General features: G+C 42.7%; 1 protein-coding gene across 1 annotated transcript; it reads right to left on the bottom strand.

Moving 5' to 3' along the window:
- Positions 1-3,133: 3,133 nt before the first annotated feature.
- On the bottom strand, positions 3,134-11,573 carry TUBB6 (tubulin beta 6 class V). Its single transcript, XM_071554853.1, has 4 exons — positions 11,446-11,573; positions 10,773-10,881; positions 9,559-9,669; positions 3,134-4,808 (listed from the first exon to the last, which is right to left on the bottom strand). The coding sequence occupies exons 1-4, from the start codon at positions 11,500-11,502 to the stop codon at positions 3,745-3,747; spliced, it is 1,341 nt and encodes a 446-aa protein (XP_071410954.1). The 5' UTR covers positions 11,503-11,573; the 3' UTR covers positions 3,134-3,744.
- Between the last annotated feature and the right edge of the window lie 8,797 nt (positions 11,574-20,370).

Raw genomic sequence — 20,370 nt, 5'->3', positions numbered from 1 at the left:
TGTGCTGTCTACTTTCAAATTCCACTCTTGTTTAATTGCAGCATGCAATGAATAAGTGCATAATGTTGCCCTTAGCATTCCTTTACCTTTTTTTTAGGGCATTAACTTATTTGTTTAGCCTTACCTTGGTGTTTTGTGCCAAAAATCACAGAATCTGATGGTGTTGGGATTTTGGAATCAAAGATATGGAAAAACAACAAAAAAACCCCTTTTACCCAACCTGTTTCTTAGAAGAGAACAGTTAGCCTCTTCCTACTCACAAATTTAAGATGTCAGGTCATTGAACATAAATCAAGAAAATCAAGTTTCATCTGTGCCATGGTTGCCAATAACCCTCGATTAATTTTTGTTGCAAACACAGTGAGCAGGGCTGTTTCAACTCGCAGGGACTTGTGCAGCGTGGAGGGAGCAGTTGAGTTCCCTGCTCCTCCCAAGGCTGGGAGAAGGAGCAGATCTAGATTCTCTTTCCCATCCTGACTCTGTTCCCAAGAGGTGAGCACCTTTTCCTAAGGCGATAGAAGTGCAAGAGAAGGAATGGAGAGCAGTAACTGTGGGCTGCAGAGAAATGAAGAGCCCCAGGTGGCTTGGTTAATGTGGCATGCACAAGGGCTCTCATGTCTAAGGTGAGAGCCCACCCCATTCCTTCCTGACTTTGCCCAGGGTGACTTTGCAAAGGAGCTGGTTCATCAGGTTAGATTTCAATTTCTGTCCTGATACCACACCTTCCCCCCTCCCTGTTTTCAAGTGGTGTAAGTGTTGTATGTTGCCATTTTTTCTCCTCATGCTACTATTGACACAGGTGTCTGCAACTGGCTGGCACTGGGAGCTGCACTTCCAGGCCTGCTTAGGTCTGGCTTGTCCTGGCAGCTGCTTCTAAGTATTGCTCTGTGGCAAAGCAGTAAAACAGAGAGAAAATGAAGGTGGGCTAGGCCACAGAAATAAAAGGTGCAAGAGACGAGGTTGAAAATCCAGAGGGGAAATGAAAAACACATAGGTGAGGAATGTGAGAGGAGGACCAAAACTAGGTGGGACTCAGCATATAGACTTCAAAATTCCAAGTTTCCAAGGAAAAAGCAGGAATTTATTTGAGAGGAAGGGCTGTTGAAGGAATTGTTCACTAAGCCTATTACTAAAACAATTTTGAGTTGTATGTCAGGAAAAGAAGATGATTAGAGCTGGTTGACTGATGAGGAACAGGAAGCATTTGTGCTTCCTATGGCTTTCTTACTGCTTACATGCAAGCTTGTCCTTTCATGATGTCCCTGCTCCAGGTTCCTGGGTTTGTTTTGGTGGCTTGGGTTTTCCCTCCCCTAAAATCAGATGGAAGATTTGTCTCTCTCTTTCTAAAGAGAGCAGTAGTTTTCCTCACCCACCTTCACATGTTCTAAAAACTCACATCAAACAGTTGCAAGTAAACACATGTGAAAGAATGGATGAGTCAAAGGAGGATCAGAGGATGTTGTCAAGTCTGCCAGCCTCAGAGTCTGTATTCTGCATTTTGAGTCAAGTATGTGAAAAGCAATAAAGAACAGGCTGGTTCACTGGGTGAATAACTCAGTAGTTTAGGAACACTGACATTTTTGAAGTATGAATGTGTTTTCAGAGCAATATCAGAATTTATGGCTTGGACCTAGTTATGAATTTTGTATTATAATAAAATGCAGTTCCACAAACTCTGAGATGGTTAGTTCTATTTCATTCAGAAGTAACTGTGTTGTAATTGGAAAGCCTGTGCCACAGCTGTGTGATGGCAGGCTCTGAGTCTGTAGTGCATCCTCCTCCCTTTCAAAGCCAATAGCCTGCCATTTACAAACTGAACTTTGACATTTATTGGCTTTATTCGCAATGGATTCTTTTTGTATTGTACTACATGTTAATTGTCTTTAATGCATATTATGTTGTAACTTTATCTCATGCTGTGATTCATACATAGCCACTTCTCACATTTATAAAATGCATGTTTAAAGGTGCTCAATTGCTGTTCATAAATCCTTTAGGCATCACTAGACATTGCAAAGAATGTGGCCCCTGTGAATTTGTTGAGTCCCATATGACCCTTCTAAAGACAAACAGGCAGGCCCTCACAATCCCTGCCTACACCCCTATGCCAAAGCCAGTTTGGTTAGTATGTTCCAGTGACTGTGTCTCAACCCCTGAAGTCACTTTATGTGAAAAACTTGTAGTTGATTAAAGCTAGTTTAGTTCCATTTCTGTGTAGAATAGAATTAGGCATGTATCTTCAGGTTATGTGATTAACAGTTGCCTGGTTCAGATACTTTGTAAAATACTGACTCATTCCCCGAATCCCAAACTGACAAAACATAACATGATCTTGTCAGGAGCAATGAATCTTTGGAAATTACACTATGTTTGTAAAATGCCTTTTTAAGTATTGAGCAACACTTTTGCTTGGAAAGTGCTTCTGAAGTCAAGAAGAAAAAACAAAGAGTTCCTGAAACATTCAAAGTTTGGCTTTCCAGAGCTTTCTCCTTTGTTTGCTTGTTTTGTTGCCTAGAAACTGACTTAAATAAGAGACTCCATGTAGACAGAGTGTTCTCTGGTAGAGGCTCTGTAATGGAGAAATGCTGTTTAATTGATATGAGCAGAAGCATAAGGCATGCGTGAGGAGTGAATGCCCAACAATCCCTTTGTCAGCTGGCTTAGTCAGAGATCTTTCTGGTTTGCCTTTAGTGTGAGCAGATAACCCTCTTGGTAATCTTTCATTTTGCCAGCTGTTTTGAATATTGTGGATAAATGCCCTTGTACTTCAACCTTGATCTGTCCAGTTATTTTAACCTGTCTTGCTAGTAAAACCTGCACAGCATCTGTAGGTGTGTTGAACTTGCACACCTAAGTAGTGAGATCTGTTGATACATGGCCTATGGCCCCTCTCTCACCATGAGCTTGAAGTATCTGCATTTCAAGCTGTATGGACTGGGCATAAGAGAGATAAGAACAGCATCAGCAACTGGTGATAGCCAGAAACACAGGGGAACAGCAAGATCCTGGGGTGTCACTTTACACCCCAGGGATCCATGAAGAACATCCAACAAATGGATAATTTCTTATATATAATCTGTGATTATTCAGCAGCAAGTGGTGAAGTCACATCACACAAATCCAGCCTCAAGCCTGCAGTTCACTGGATATTTATTTAGTGCTGATTGCCCAAAACACTTCTGTTTGGGAGGATACTATTTATTTTTATTTTAGAGGACTGGAATCAAATATCACAGTTAGCAGTTACTGTACAGAATATGTAAATTTTTTTTCTTCTTTTTATTATGAATAAATTTTATTTCTGCCAGTTCAGTATTTTACATTTGGTACAGAATTAATACTTCAAACCCACATGATTTTCTTACCCATAACTGGATGAAAATAGTACAGCTCCAATTTGTAGGTTTCCAGGCCTATTTTACATCTTCTTCTCTAAAACTTTAGGGATAACCAGTTTGGAACAAGAAAGATCCCAAACTAGCAATCTCTGCTTTCAGACTCTTAGGCTAAAACCTTAACTGAATGCCTTACGTTTGTCTCATGAGTAGAAATGGCTTATTTCCAGAAATGCTGAGTGTTCTCAGTGACCTCAATGGACTCTGAAAAGCACCTCTATCATCTGAAATTCATGCTCTTTTTTTTTTTTTAAGTAAATACAGATTTACAAGCCTAATTATCAGAAATCCACATTTGCAGATTTGGCCTGAGGGAGGGAAAGAAAAAAAAATCACACATCCAATCTCTTTATTCATTAATCTCCTCTTCATCATCTTCAAAAGCTTCCTCTCCATCATTTGCTGTTGCTTCTTGATATTGCTGATACTCTGAAACCAGATCATTCATGTTGCTTTCAGCTTCTGTAAATTCCATTTCATCCATTCCCTCTCCTGTGAACCAGTGGAGGAAGGCCTTTCTCCTGAACATGGCTGAAAACTGCTCCGAGATCCTTTTGAAGAGCTCTTGAATAGCAGTGCTGTTGCCAATGAATGTAGAAGCCATCTTGAGACCACGGGGAGGAATGTCACACACTGCCACCTTGACATTGTTTGGGATCCACTCCACAAAGTAACTGCTGTTCTTGTTCTGGATGGCCAACATCTGCTCATCAACCTCCTTCATGGACATGGGACCACGGAATACGGTAGCCACTGTCAGGTATCGGCCGTGTCTCGGGTCACAGGCTGCCATCATATTTTTGGCATCAAACATCTGCTGGGTGAGCTCTGGAACAGTGAGTGCTCGGTACTGTTGGCTGCCTCGGGCTGTCAAAGGAGCGAAGCCTGGCATGAAAAAGTGAAGGCGTGGGAATGGGACCATATTCACTGCCAGCTTCCGGAGGTCAGCGTTTAGTTGGCCTGGAAAACGCAGGGATGTGGTTACCCCGCTCATGGTGGCAGAAACCAAGTGATTTAAATCACCGTACGTTGGAGTGGTGAGCTTCAGGGTGCGGAAGCAGATGTCATACAAAGCTTCATTGTCAATGCAGTAGGTTTCATCTGTATTTTCAACCAGTTGGTGGACTGAAAGCGTGGCATTATAAGGCTCCACCACCGTATCAGAAACCTTTGGAGAGGGCATGACACTAAATGTATTCATTATCCTGTCCGGATATTCCTCTCGTATCTTGCTGATGAGTAGGGTTCCCATGCCAGATCCTGTCCCTCCTCCCAGGGAATGAGTGAGCTGAAATCCTTGCAGGCAATCACAGTGCTCACACTCTTTTCTTACTACATCAAGCACAGAGTCAACCAACTCTGCCCCTTCTGTGTAATGTCCTTTAGCCCAGTTGTTTCCTGCACCTGTTTGACCTAAAATGACACACAAAAGGGAAAGAAAATGCACAAAATTACCAGTAAAGTTTGATATTTGCATGATAAATGGATTCATATCTGTAACAAAAGCTGCTATAAATCTGTCAGGTAGATAACTGCTCTTCAGTTTTGCCTACAAAATTCTCTGGAAGTAGCAACATAAACTTTTAAATCATCTCTGGCAGTTTTCATTCATGCTTTTGCCCAGGCTTTTGTTTTTTTGTTGGGTTTTGCTTGTGGTTTTTTTGCCATTTTACCTTTCATAAATGCAAAGATGGCTTGACTTCTTGTTTTGAAAGTTTTCACACTTCCAATCCAGATTATTCTGTAAACATAAAATGCTTTGTCTATAAGGACCACGATGCATACAAGACTTAATCACAGACAGACATTTTTAAATGACAGATTCTTGCACTGTTCTCATGAGACACAGAGGCAACATTGTCATTCAAGGACAAAGCTGAGCTTCAGAAATCCTATTTAACTTGCTATATCAGGAATTATACTTTTTTAATTTCATGAATGAAAATATTTATCAACAGAAGTTTCAAGTACGTTATTTCAAAAACTTGGAAGTTAAGTACCTTTTAGGTTTTACTGGTTTCCCTAAAAACTCGCTGTTCTTCAGGATGCGCAAAGTAACTTGCAAAATTGGATTACTAACATTTCATAAACCCCTTCTTTTCTTCCCCAAGATTATTTTCTTTTTGTGTTCCACTCAGTTAAGATGAACAGTCCAGATCATTTGTTATGCCACCATTTTGTTATGACTTAGATAACAAGGAGGATTAAACAGCAGATCAGTTTTTTAATACTCCTGTTTCTCACAGTGACTACTATATCCATACATTGTGCCTCTGATCTCACTCCTGGGAGTGGTATTCAGAAAGAGCCAGTAGTTCCAGAATTAAGTGTAATGCTGACAAATTCTGAGCTGTTCTCAAAGACCTTCCCCCCCCTTCCTATTACTATGTCTCATTTCAATTCCCAGTGCACTGTGTTGGTGCCAAACACAACAGCCAGGGAAACTGCTGCCTGGGATATTTTTTTTAAATATTATGCACTTTATTTTCACTGCATAAATGCTTGGTTTCCTCATGATGTGTTTCGTTAGTTAATGCATTGTTCTGTATGTTCCTATATTTTTCTCCCTTTGAGCCTAGGAAGCTCAGCACTTCCTGTCCAGCTGGGCAAAGCACTTTGTAATATCCTTCCAGAATTAGCTATGTTTGTAACCATCTGCAGTCTGCTTGATCAGAGCCCCTCCTACAGAGAGGGTAGCACGTCAGGGTGCACACAAACAAGCAAACATCACTCCAAAATGAAGAAGGATCACAACAGAGCTAAACTCTGAGTTTAGGACTTTATCTTATAGGTTGCCCCTTGCGTAAACATTGTATTGTCCTTCTTCAGTGGGCAGTGAGATAGGGAGTGAGAAACAGGAACAAAAAACAAGGAAGAGAAGAATGGCAATTACTGAAACAAATGTGAAAATTGTACTTTCACGTGGGAAAAAAAACCAGTAGAAACAGATTTTACTTGCTTTTGCTTTGCTTGCAGATTAAGTTTGCAAAATTTAGAAGGTAGCATGACTAACACAGATGTGTACCTGTCCTCCTTTGGGTCCTACACTGCACTAGACACTCTTACTCTGCATCACACAAACTCCAGAATGCCCACACAACTACTGCATTATCACCTCTCTCTATTGCACTAACATAACCTCTGCATCTAAACTGCTTCGTAGAACTGTACCAGTGGCTGTCTACACCAAGACTAATGGCTTCCCTCCAGCACACTGTTGGCTGCTCCTGTGACACACTGCACTGCATCCACTTCATCAGCCACATGCTTAGGGTCTCTGACATTTTCATTGGAGATTTCCTTCTGTTCGCACCCAGTAATCTTATACTTCCAGACCCACTGGCTCTATAGCACTGTAAGACCACCACACAGAACATGTAAAATAGACTCTGAAAGCTCCAGACTTCTAACCCATTCTTACTTCTTACTTGCAGTCTGGAGGTGTAACATCTGCCACACATCTGGAAATCCTGATTGTGATCCTGTGAAACTTTACAGGATGCCCTCCACTCATCAGGTACCCACCTACCTGGCCTCTGAAAATCTTAGGCAAACACAAAAAAATTACCAAGTTCCACCAGGACTAAATTCTCTAGGTGGAAAATGAGCCTGTGTCCACAAAACTTGGCACTTGGCAAGTATTTTGCTGACCCTGGAAGCTCTGCATTATATGCAGCCCATCTCTAGCATACTGCCTCTGTCATTTCTCACTGTACCTTTGCCAGCATCTAAGGAAGTCTACACAAAGAAATTCCTCAACTTATCTGCACTCTTGGCACCCCCAGATCCTTCTATCAGTTTCTTTTTTCAGCACATTGTAGGCTTATCTAAGACATTCAGGTTGAGCTGCACATGCAGAGAAGCCATTTGTCTAACAGTCAATTTATTTTTTAATCCCTAAAATGGCAACTGTTTCCTGCAATCTTCTTTAACTCTTTTCCTCTCTTCACTGCTTAAAATAAAACACAAACCTTGTAAGAAAGAGCAGTAGCTTGCACACCAATGCTTGGAAGCCTATTGTGAGGAGCCTTGCTGCAGAACTTGCCTCTGACTGCCTGACAGCCTATTTGTGGTTGCCCCACCAGTTCATACAACATCAATTGGAGTTGTGTCTGTGTAGTAAACCTAGCAAGAGCATACACAAGAAAAGAAAGACAAATGCAAAACTGTACAAACAAAAACTAGTTAATGAGAAGAGATACATCAGGGTTCAGAGCAGTTCCTGATGGGCAGCTGTAGGCTGCTGGAGGGCGAGGAGACCTACTGCTCTCATACAGCAAGATCATTCCTCCTGTGTTTCTTCAGCTTTTAGATCATTACCCTGTCAACACAAGCATTCAAGTATAAGAATTGTTTTGTGTCCATCTCAAATGTCCTGCTGGTCTGAGATAAAATCACCCTACCTGGAATATATGATCATATATTCAATATACTTGCATGAAGTCCTCACTTACAGTCACGGCTACTGGCTATGGAGATACAGGCACATGCAGGTAGATACAAGCAGAGTTGGAAAACATCTCCATTAGAACGAGCCCTAACAGCCTAGGGTACAGCAAGTATGGGACTGCCAGCTTCTGCCACAAAATCCTTTGTGGGCCCAGGCCAGATTTTTAAAAGAGAAAACAAAATGCTTTGTTGGTTTTTGACACAGAAGATCATTACTTCAGCGCTCAGCCATTCCACATTATTCAGCAGGTTGAGAGGACAGTGCCTGATGCTGGCAGGGGCCTCTGTCAGATATGGGTTGATCACATGCTGTTGGTTCATTGTTATCTTGGCAGGAAGGGAGTACAGTGAACTGGACTATTGTTGAAGACATTCTGAATTGATTTTGCTCTGGTTTTACTGGTGGTGTGCCAAACTGTAAAGCACCAGTTTGGGTATTTCCATATGTCAAGTGAATTCACTTTCACAGGGCTTGTGTGGTCCATACAGGGGAAAGGGAATGAAAGGAGAAATCTGATTACAGAAACATACTTTGTAAAGCTCACTATCTCTATGGCTTTTCTCCCTAAGCTTAGGTGTACTTATTGTAACTAAGAGCTCCTTTGGAAGAGACTGCTAACGCCACTGCATGGAGTTTACAGAACAATAGGGATAGGACTGAAAGTTTTAAGTCAAAGATTTACAGAGACTCTGTGTGGCTCCTTTAGTCTCTGCCTCACCAGCAACAACCCAGACTTAAGTTTGTTTTATACCACCCAAATAATTTTTATCTTTTCTCTGTTTGTCCCTGTCCTTGTGTTAACATGACACACCAAACTAAGTTCCAACCTAAGCTTGCCTGGTCAGGAGGAAATGAGTTTGTGGCTAGTGCAGACTTGGAAACCAAAAGAACATGAGAGTTCTCATGGTAGCTTTCATTCAGACTTCCTGTTTCAGCAAGTGGATGAGTTAACTTCCAAGTGTTGTTTCTCCTTTAGGGGAGAGGAACTGATAATGCTTCTGTACTTCACAAGGCTGCCGAAAAAGGTTAATGTACATTTTTAAGTTTAAATGGAAAGTACTACAGAATTCCAAAGTAAAACAGTGAAGGCAAAACCAAACCCTGCAAGAACACTGCAAAACCAGTTCTCTACATACTCTCAGACTGTTTGCTCCTCATTAGGCTGGAAAATAACCCAGTAAATAGCTATATATAACAGTGTTTTCCATACTGCAGTTTGTCTTCTTCTACTATGACTATAGTCTAAGGATCTTCTGAGAAAGGTTTAATGACACAGTCTAAAAACAATTCAATGCTCAAGCATTTAATGTGTATTCAGGGGAAGAGTAGTCTGGTTGGTGTGCAGTTGAGGTTTTCCCTCCCCCCTCCATTTTCTGCAGAATTTCCATGTATTTTGTTGTTAAGAAGTTGCCTCAGGATTTCTCTGGAGTTCATGTATATGGAAAGCAAATGTACTTTCTCTGAATACCACAGGAAACTTTCAGCAGCATGCTAATTGAAGGTGATTAATAGAAGAATGACTTTTTCAGTTAATGAGACCTTTCGACTGACTTACAGATAATTAAAATTACATTGTTAGCCATTAGGACTTCTCAGTAGGATCACGTCATAATAGAGAGATTAAATGCTTTTTGACCCTCCACTTGCTAATCCAACTATTTCTTTGTTTTTACAAAAAAGAGCTTTGTTTTTTAAAAAGTAGTATCCACATACCAAAGATGAAATTGTCAGGCCGAAAGAGCTGCCCAAAAGGACCGGATCGCACACTATCCATGGTTCCTGGCTCCAAGTCCACCAAGACTGCTCTTGGTACAAATTTCTGAGCTGCAATAGAAAGTAAGCATTAACGCTCTGAAATAAACTAACAAAGTTAATGCTCTTAATACAAAAAATGTCATGTTGTGAGTCTAATATATAGTTCATATATATTGAAGTACTTTCTGTATGGAAAGTCATGGTGGTGCAAAACCCAGCACCATAGGAACAAATCAATTCAGCTTGAAAAATAGAGCTGGCATCTTCTGGGTTCTATAGATGCTATATTACATTCTGTAAGCTCTTTATCAGCAATAGATATTAAAGAAGGAATTTTCTGTTTAGGAAAAATGGCTTACATGTTCTTGAAAGAAAGAAGGTAATGTTTTCTGTGAATAACAGAGAGAGCAAAGTGTTTATGTTCAAATGATCCTAACACATCTCACAAGCTTTTATGCTTGAAGGATTCTCCTCCAGTGAAAGATCTACTTGGCGTACATAGCAAACTGTACAAGTCAGTGTATCTACCACAAAGCACAAAATAAACAATCTGTATAAAATTGAAATTGTTCCAGCAAATTCAGGTAAATAATATGAACTAACCCAGGCTGGACAAAGATGAAACATTCACACTTACAGGTTCATGTCAATAGACCAAAGGACTCAAGACTCCCATTTTATACTGTTTCAACACCAGAGCGACTCAGGGGATTTGGACACCTCTGGCATCTTACTAATGAATCACTGTTCAGTTCTCTGTCACCTGTGGTCCAACCCTCTCATTCATGAAATTGGAGAGAGCGCTATAGATGCCAACTCATATAGCCAACAGTTTAATTTGGGATAATCAACTAGATGGCTATGATGAAGTAATATAATACTGTGTTAGAAGAGCAAACACTTGCCAAAATGTTAAAAAATAAACAAACCCCTATCTCCTGACCTGAAAGGACAGACCCCTGTCTGAGGAGATAATACCCAATCATCTTCTCACTTTTTAAGAAAGTAAACAGTATTTTCTTATAGTGGATTGAGCTGGGCACAGCTAGAGGGCTAATGGCATGCGAGGAGTGAGGTCGGATGTGCAATACTACCAGCCTGTTGTCCTTTAGATTCCTCTGCCCCTTTCCACGGAGTCCCCTGTCCCGCACCCCTCCCCATCCCACACTTACAAGATGATTCATTATAGTAGACATTGATCCTTTCCAGCTGCAGCGCTGAGTCACCGACATAGCCTCCGGCTGGGTCAATGCCATGCTCATCACTTATCACTTCCCAAAACTAAGGGAGGAAAAGCGACAAGTAGGTTGGGAACTCCCCTGCGGAGCCCTGGAGGCCCTGCCCAAGGCCGGGGCGGGGGACGGCGGCCCCGCGGCAGCTGCCGGATTCCTGGCGTGCCCCCGCCGCTCCCTGCCCGCGCTGGCAGCGGGAGCCGGGCGGGCACCGGGATTCAAACGCAGCGGCCGCCGCCCGGCCCCGCGCCCCGCCCGGGCTCTGCCGCCCTCCCCCGCTTCTGAGCCGCAGCCTGGCCGGTTTAAGCACAAAAATAATTTAAAAATAGTTTTTTAAAATGGTCCCGTTTGGTTCCAGTACTTCCCAAAGCCTTTTATGGTCACGGGGAGCGGAGCGGTGCGCGGTGCCCCGGCCGCGCCCGGCGCCTCTCGGCAGCGGCTCTCTCGGGGCACGGGCGGCCGGCGGGGAACGGGGAGCACCGGGGGCACAGCACAGCCGAGCCCAGCACAGCCCCGAGGAGTCCCACAGCCCCGAGGAATGACCGGGCGCGTCCCACAGGCGCTCAGAGGCTCCGCCAACTCCGGGCACCCAGCGGCTCCCCTTTGGGCTCACCTTGGTACCGATCTGGTTTCCACACTGTCCCGCCTGGATGTGCACGATCTCCCTCATGGCTGTGGCCCCCGCTCTCCGGCCGCCCTCCCGCTGTCCCGCCGCCCAGCCCGGCAGTGCGGGCGCCGGCCCACCGGGCGGTGTTTTATGGGCTCCCCGCACCCCCCACCCCGCGTCGCTCGCCCGGGGCCGCCCCCGCCGGGACCGCCCTCGGCCCCGCTCCGGGAGGGACAGGGGGGCGAAGCCACCCTCCGTATGGCAGCAACAGCTCAGGTTGTCCCTATCGACAGTGGGGTCCCGGGGCGTCCCCCAGCCCCACGATCTGCTGTTGACCCAAGTCCAGTTCGGCAGTCGAACCTCGGGAGCCTTGCTTTGCAGGCGGACATCGTATCCTCCTCCTGTCGTCCCATGGACAGGACACAGCCTTCGCTGACAAGACAGTATCCGAAGGAACGAGACGCCCTTCTCTGTGCCTTGCCAAGTGCCATCTTTGCATCGCTCTTTTTCAAAGTCGTTTTGCCAGCAAGATAAGCTGCTGACTGAAAGTTGTAACTGGGACAGCAAGTGGTCTCTGTGGAACAACTTTGCTGAAAGCTCGTTTCACCACAATACGGAGGATGCCCTGGGATATGCATGGTTTAAATAGCTTGATTTGTAATGACAAAGGAGGTTTTCTTTTCCCTTCAGAGAGGAAACAAGTTCCCACAGCTGCTGAATCCCTTTATCATCCCTTTGCATAACTGTTGCATGGTTTCCCAGGTGGAGGATGCCTGCTTTGATGCCAGAATGCCTCTTCCATAGGATGCTGTTGTCTACATAGCCTATTCCAATATACAGCCCTGGTAGGAGGCATTCACCTGTCCATGCACATCTTTACTGTCTGACCCTGTCTCTTGCTTGTGCAAGAGCAGCCCTGAGGCCAGAGTTATAAAACCTCCTTATCCGCTTGACCAAATGTGGCCCAGCTGGTGGAGTACAATCCTGGGTACTCTTTACAACTTGTGCACAGTCAGGGTAGCCCCCACAAACCAATATATAACCTCCAAATAATCCAAAATCTGTGTTTTGGGAGGCACCTCCTGCCTGTCTGCCCTTATGTTGCTATGACATGACAGATGTCAGCTAGACTATATGCTCTGGGCTCCAACCTTGCCTTTCCATAGATATTTTTCAGCAGGGCTAGCAGCTTCCATCAAATTATCTCTGAGTAGCCCACACACATCATGCTAGGCTGAGTCAAATGTCTTTCTGACATCAGTAAGCAGCTAGAGGATCAGCACATTTGCTTTACAAGCATCCACCAGTGGAGGACTGGACACTGTGTGCCTTTTTCTCTGCTGAAGGACTCAAAATAACTGCTCTTCTCTGTGTGATCTGCATTTTTGGAAGAGATCCATGAACAAGCCATTATTGAGCAGCCTGATTCAGGAGAGTTTCTTGGACTTTGCCTGAATCTATGTGTCCTTGAATATACCTTCCAGGCCTGCCTTTCCCCACAATTTGCAAAGCCTTTTACTGTTCATGCTTGCCATCAACTTACCCGTTGGAAACATTTCTGCTGGTGTGCCAGTTTTTAAAATTCAGTTGGTTCCCAGATCCAGCTACTGGTAAGGCTCTGTGTGTGTTCCCAATAGGCACATACACATACACACACACATACACATATGTACATGGCTGTCAACGCTGACTGGCACAGGCAGAAAACACAGCACTGACGCAAACACAAGCAGCACTAACTGTCTTAGGCACTCTTCTTAATCAAAAGCTAAGCCCTGGAACCCAAGTCTTCCCAGCTGCTGGCACCTCGAAATGTTATCCCAGAGGCCCACAGTTCCATCCCAGTTGCTGGTATTCAGACCTACAGACACACACACAAACTATGGCTCTCTCCTTCAGTAGCTGGTCTTAGGACACTCAGCATGTTCAGCAGCTGACCTCTGGATCCTCAGTTACCTCACACAGAGACACAAACAGGCAAACAAATTCCTCAGGTAGCTGGTCCAGACTTGCGACCTTACCAGTAGCTGACCCCATCACAGTCTCCCCAGTAGGTTGCTTGAAGCCCCCTGCCTCTCCAGTAGCCACCTCACAGGTCCTCTGGTCTTTCCTGGACTTAGGCTGCTCCAAAACTTGACTCCCAGCTTGACTGGCTTGATGTTTCCTAGTGATCATGCACTGACACAAAGATGCACATACTGTGAGGACACTGAACTCTCCAGTTGCTCCATGAAAGACACACAGGCCCCTATAACTTGTGTTCCCCACTTCTAATTGCTGACACTCAGATCACCATGCACACACATATATATGGAATATAGATGACACTTTCACTCTGAAAAATGATTAAAATATATTTTAATAAGACAAGACAGACAAAGGTAATCAGGCACAAAACATAACCAGACAAGCATACTGACCAACAACCTGTTTACACCCAACTAGGTCATTTTAGCCCCATATCCTTTTATTTTTCTGCATCAAACCAACTTTATCCCCCTTGTTCCCCATGTTTGGTTCTTCCTCTAAACATCCCATAAGTCATCTTGCACAATCCCAAAGATGTTCTACCCCTCCATTCCTTAAAGATTTCCATACCCCTGCAGACAGCAGCTCCTGTCTATACACTGATCCATGGATCTTCTCCCACTGACTGGTGGTGATGAGTGTTACACCAGTCCACAGGCTGATCCTTCACTGAGAGGAGCCAGGGGAGGGGTTTCTTTTCTCTGTGTATGTTATTGGAATTTCCCCACATGCCACTGTTCCTTTGTGCTCCTTTCTGTTCATGGAGATAAACCTTGAATCACATAACTCAGCAGTGGATCAGACCCACTTGATCATTTGAATCAAATTATATTTTGATAGTAAAAATAAGAAGTGGGAACAAGAAGAAATGAGAGTATATTGTAGTAGATCCTTTAGTCCATATGACTCATGAAGTGCTGTGTAGGTTGCGCTGCCAGTGTCTATCATCTTTGAAAGGTTAGTCTGCTCTTTCCGAGCAGCAGTTGGTTAAACATCATTTAGCTTGGCCAGAACTTCAGCTAGTTTCCCACACTTATAAAGTTACCCACAGAGGTATGTGCAAGACTGTAGAATCATGTAAGTGATGAAGGGGAGCAACAGTGTACCTATCAAAAGTGCATCACACATATGCAAATTTTATAGTTATGTAAAACAACTTCTAATTTTCAGCCAGTCCTGAATCAACTTGCAGCTTCTCTATGTTTCACTGCCAGTAATCTGAAGGAAACAATGTTGGTCATTGAATGTAAATGTACCTTTTCATCCCTGCTTGCGTTTACTTGGTAGTTCAGCTGACCTAGGAAGTGGAGGTGCCATTATAACCTATGTCCAGAGAAGCCTGCACATTCTCCTTAAGTCTCCACAGACTTGGCCTGGGATTTTAAAGGCACTTAGGTGTTTCAAAATCCTACTATGTACTTAACTGCTATGGATTACTTCTGGATGTATCTTAAAACCCCACTAAACACCTCTTGGAAATTTAAGACACCTAAACATCTTTAAAGATTTCTCTCTAAGTGCTTCACCTGACTGAGTCCATGAGATTCATTTTATAAATAGATTAGTGCAGAAACACACTGTAAATTCTGTATAATGGATTTTCAGTTGTTATATTTGGCTCTCTCAGATACCTCTAATATATATTGACCTGTAATCTTCATAACTCGTAGTATTTCTTTTTCTTCCCACTCACTTCATGAGTTAATTTAATACATAGAGTATGGCTTTCTTCACCATGCACAAAGTAGGAAGAGAGCTTTCTTAAGATTTCCCGTGCAGATTTACTCCCTTCATTCTTTTCTCTTTTTAAGTCCCTTTTGCAATTTTAACTTGATTTCTCTTGTTAAAAAAATCTATTAAAATATTTAACCTGAAAAATTACTAAAACATCACAATAACTACAAATTATCAGCTCAAGTTTGCAAAGTCATTCTCCAGACAACCTCTTGAACAATCATTGTACATGACTTACATTCTTGAGGTGTCTCTTGCTCTCAGGTGTGGAAGCAAAAGACAAAATACTAGAAGAGGTCAGTGTTTGCATTTTAGGGAAGGGCATGACCATTTACGATATACAGGACATGGATTAGGGAAAATCTGACTGCTAGGCCAAGTCTAAATAGTCTGCTATTTCTAACTGGTAAAAGCCTAGCACAGTTCATTTCGACTGGACAGCTCTGTGGTGCCTCAATGTGATGAGCAGATTCCGTGTGGTGCTTTATTCCTGTTAGTCAGAACTAACAACGTATCAGAGAATAACGGCAGATGAAATACTTATATGGCTCTTGTGCCAGATCCAGAGGCCTTGAAACAGCTGCCTGCATTCACAGTCAAGATAAACTGATGGGGCCATGTGGGGCTGCAGAGTCTTCAATGTTCTTTCCTCGGCCTTTCTCATGTACTCATTGCCCTTGCACAGGCTAAATAGAAATGGATTCCCACAAGATGATGAACTTCACAAGGCAAGACAAAATGTATAAAGTGCCCATGCTGCAGAGTAAAAGAATTTTCCAGTAATAGCAACTCAAGCAACAGTCATGTCCCACAAAGTCACATGGAAATTTGCTTTCATGCCCTGGAAAAAACCCAGCACAATTCTTCTGTATTTAGCTAGTCATATGATATGATTGTTAAGCTGCTTCCTGCTTTTCAGGAAACACATTTGTGTTTGTATCAGTGTTGTTGCTATTTAGTGGAGTTTTTAAGGACTAGAGAGAAATCCATGTCATAGCAGAACAGCTAACATGTTAGCTACTCTTTTCTTTTTTTCAGAATTATAAATATGTTGTATTTTTCTACTTAAGAATATCATCAAGGGTCTATCAAGTGTTACAAATCTTGTTATCACTTACATTAAATATCAAAGCAATAAGTATAATCCAAGTGGTGGACTTACCCTGACAGCTTGCAGCAGGTTAGTAAATGCTGCTAACTCCATGGTGACCTTCAGGAGGGAGGTCCAAAGATAAGTCTAGTTCATGTCTTTCCTCTTTGAAGATTTTCAGGTGAGTTAAAAAAATGAAAAAAAGTCTTAAACCACTTTGGCTTTGGGTTTTATGTGTTGCTTTGGAGTGTTTTTTTTTTGTTTTTGTGGGTTTTTTTGTTTGTTTTATTTTTGCCTGACTTTCTGAGAAAACCAAGCATAGAAGGCTTGCTCCTGTTCAAGTGTGTACCCATGTATCTCCTCCACCACCTCTTTTTCCATCATCCTCTTGTGACAAAATCTGAAAGAGGTATGTGAGTTCCAGAGAAATTGCAGTTGCAGATAATTCTAGGAACAAGAAGCCAACAAAAACAAAAACAAAAGGTTCTAGAAACAAGAACCCAAGAAAACCTTTAAAAGGGGAAGGAAGAGAGCAAGACACACACACAGAAGCATACAGTCTAATAAGGCAAACACCAGCATACACATTTAGCACAGGTGTTTTGCAGCTTATATTTTGCCTAGAAAAGCCATTATGTTTCACATGGTCCTCAAACAGTTTCTTGCTTTGTCACCTCCCCTGCCCATTAAACTTGTTGCTGTGACAGCTGTGGTGTCACTAACTGCCACCTATGCTCAGACATAGTTCTCAGGGGATTGTTTTAATGCCACTCATCTGGTTGCTATATAACTGCAGCTGTCAGTGGAGACGCTGCTGGGGTTTGCATTTTAGCTTACAAGATGCTATCTGAACTTTGTAATGTTAAAACAAAGGACACTGCACCAAGTCAAGGGTAAATATGGTGCGAAGTCTGAGAGACTATGAAGCTACACTGGAAGAATTCCACTGCCTTGTCCAACGGAGTTTTTAGCTGTATTTTCACACATTTTTATCACTAGTTGGCAAGATGAATGGAAAACACTGTAACTCCAACCCTGAATATTAATGTGCTTGAGTTCAGGTTCTTTTAGCCTTTCCAGTGCTTATTGCCTTTTGATTTGTAACACATTTCCTGTCCTTTGGAAATAAATATTTTCTTCCAGCCCTTTGTTTCTCCCCATGCTTAGCTTCACTGCTAACAATTATCACCCAGGACTTTTTCAAGAGTTGGTCATAGTGATTTTTATGCAACAGCTGTAGCACCTGGAGACAGGCAGAATGTGTGTTTGGTGTGGCTGTGTTTTTAACCTCCATTCTAATAGGTCACTTAGCTACATAAACTAACAGAGCCAGAGAATGGGCTGCACTGTGTTTTTTGGGAAACAACAGTTTTGAGGACAGAGTGAAAACGTATTTCATTTGGAATGCATACCCTCCATTTTCTGTATCATCTGGTGAGTGAGTGATACAACGGTAAGAGGACAATGAATCTGATCTATTGGTTACTTGCTTTTGGAGTTTAGTCAGCTCTGAATAGATGCTGATACAATGCAGAGTTTACCAATGAAGTTCTGGGGTTTGAGCGTGGGAGATAGCAGAATGAGGACAAAAGGGTCTATTCACCAGAAGTCATGCTAAAGACTATCAGGAGAAAAAGTGTTTTTTGACCAGATGAGTACAGCAGCTGGTCTTGATTACATGGATTACATCTAACCTAGAATTACACTGCTGACAGGAGTCAATGACCAGTGCTAGGGAAAGACTATGGTAATTCTTTCCTAAAAATGCCCTTCTGCATCTGGCCATCAGTGATTAAGCCTTTATTGAACCAAAGGATGGATCTGGATCATCATATTTAATAGTCCTTTGAAGCATCCTTTAAGTTATGTAATTGCTTTTTTAGCCCCATTACCCTTTCAGTCTCCAAAATCTCCTATGGCATTGCCTGCCATGCACAACTGAATGTCATTCTGCAATTCCTTTCTGTTGTAAAGCTGATGCCTTAAATTGGTGCCTCATAATTCTTCTGTTCTGCTAAACAGAGACTACCAGTTCCTAATGGTCATTGTAGTTGTGTGTAAGGTGAAAGTTTTAGTGTTTGTTTGGTTCTTTATTTCCCCTATCTGTCCAAGGTTTTCTGAGATGAAAGTATTGCCCTAATTAATCTCCGTGTGCTGGAGGCTGACACTGAACCCCTGTGACAGTCTTTGTTTATCACCCCTCTTTATGTTTATCTGCTCTACTGCACAGTCTGTGAAATCAGAGTAACAGTATTTAAATCATGGTCACTGTTTTATGCAGTGTTACACGATGCTTCCTGCTCTGGTCTTTATTTTCTAAATAAATCTCATAGTTGTGTTTTCCCCTCTTCGTTGCTGTTGAGCTTCTTCTGTCATTGAACTATTCACACTTCCTCTAAGATGTCTTTTGACAGTGGTGACAGCTAAATTAGGTCCCTTCCCTGCAAACACAGAGTTTTTTTTTCCTGTATTATGCAGTTATGGATATTAAGGTTCTTCAGCTACTGTTTATTCAAATGAATATCATTAAATACTTTTGAAACTTGGTCCAGCTAATAGAAGTTGTGACTACCTTGAAGACTTTTGTAAAATCAAAAAGATTTACCAGTTCAATACTTTTTCCCCCCCCCTCAGATCATTTAGAATTAAGTGGATCAGGTTCAGGCACAACCAATGGAGCTCCTTTAGGGTTTTTTTGTCTTTTGTTGCTAAAGCAGAGAAACACCTATATCTTTCCCCATCCAGCTCAGTCTCCTTAAGACTCTTGAGTAAAACAACTTGCAACAGAGACAGGTACTGCAACATATAGGAGGGGATGGGGAAAAGATAGGTGTGGGGTTTATTGCACAAACTTTAACTTTTTATGCAAAGCAATAGACCTCTAATACAAAGGGCTCGAGTCATGTTCAGACAGTCAGTTATTAAACACTTACTAAGCAAAGCATATATTTGAGATGAAATGTGTAGCTTTCCAAGTAAAAGTGATTCATCTACCTGTGAGAAACACTTCTCTTGTAAGAGTAGGTTTGTAGCTAAAATCAGTTATAAATTGTGCCAGTCAGGTCTTGGGTTTAGTCGGAGTTTTCTTCCTTGCCCTTTTTCTCAGGTGGTGAGTGGCTCCTGGCTGCCACCCTTCTCTCACCAGCATACATCCTACTCATCTGTCACACGTGTCCATACCAAATCAGCATACCACTTCTAGCCTGTTTCATAAATTATTCTCTCAGATCACATTTGTAAGGAGAAGAGCACCATTCCTTCCAAGTCCCCAAGCCCCAGGACAAACAGCACAGCACAAGCTACAACTGGACAAAGCCCGGCTTATTTTTAACAGCACAGTCCTCAGCATTGTCAGGGTGTGTGGATCCAGCCACTGAAGGAATGTGTTCATACTCAATGCACTAAAGCAGCTGAACCATCCCACTCTGAGCAGGGTACTCCAAGAGCTACAGATCAGGAATTAGGAGGGGAAGTCAACATTCACACACAGAGAATCGAACTTTATTTTTCCTAGCAAAGCACTCAGCAGCAGTGAGACGGAGGGGTACACCCCTTGCCTTGGCCTGCAGCCTGTTAGCTGCATTACCACATTCATGACTTAAAGGCTTGTGAATGCTAAGAATGTAAGAGGTCAGTTTGGCCCATGGCCAGGACTCAACCCACTGCTGGCCTGGTGAATAATGCACTTCACAGGCAGTGTGTTGAACAGAGTACCGGAATGCAGGAGTATACGGGGTTACAATGTATGTGGACTGCACAACTGAATGCCATTGCTTTGTGGGAAGGGCGTGGAGACACAGTTGTTGCCTGTGCATGTAAGATTTGCAAAGACATACATCTCTGTTGTGCAAAATGCTTTCATTGTGGTGTGCCGACTGTGCTGAATAGGGACCTCATGATACATGTAGCCTGTATGATCTGTCAGAAACAGGGCACAGCTCTAAGTAATCAGAAGCTTTTTATCTCAGGACAGCAGCTTGGTTAGTATGGAAGACAGTTATGCTAAAAGTGCTACACAAACAAGGAGGCTGATCATTTTATGTAAAGGGACTTAACATGAACTGCAGCTAGAACAAGAC

Source organism: Pithys albifrons, chromosome 4 (genome assembly GCF_047495875.1).
Source record: "Pithys albifrons albifrons isolate INPA30051 chromosome 4, PitAlb_v1, whole genome shotgun sequence".
NCBI lineage: Eukaryota > Metazoa > Chordata > Aves > Passeriformes > Thamnophilidae > Pithys > Pithys albifrons.
The sequence above is the reverse complement of the archived record's forward strand: the minus strand, read 5'-3'. Positions and strand labels throughout refer to the sequence as shown.

Coding starts and splice junctions, on each gene's coding strand:
- TUBB6 (XM_071554853.1), bottom strand. CDS start 11,502: ATGAGGGAGATCGTGCACATCCAGGCGGGACAGTGTGGAAACCAGATC. Junction 9,670..10,772: donor CTACTATAATGAATCATCTT/GTAAGTGTGGGA, acceptor TTTCTATTGCAG/CTCAGAAATTTGTACCAAGA. Junction 4,809..9,558: donor GCCTGACAATTTCATCTTTG/GTATGTGGATAC, acceptor GTGTCATTTTAG/GTCAAACAGGTGCAGGAAAC.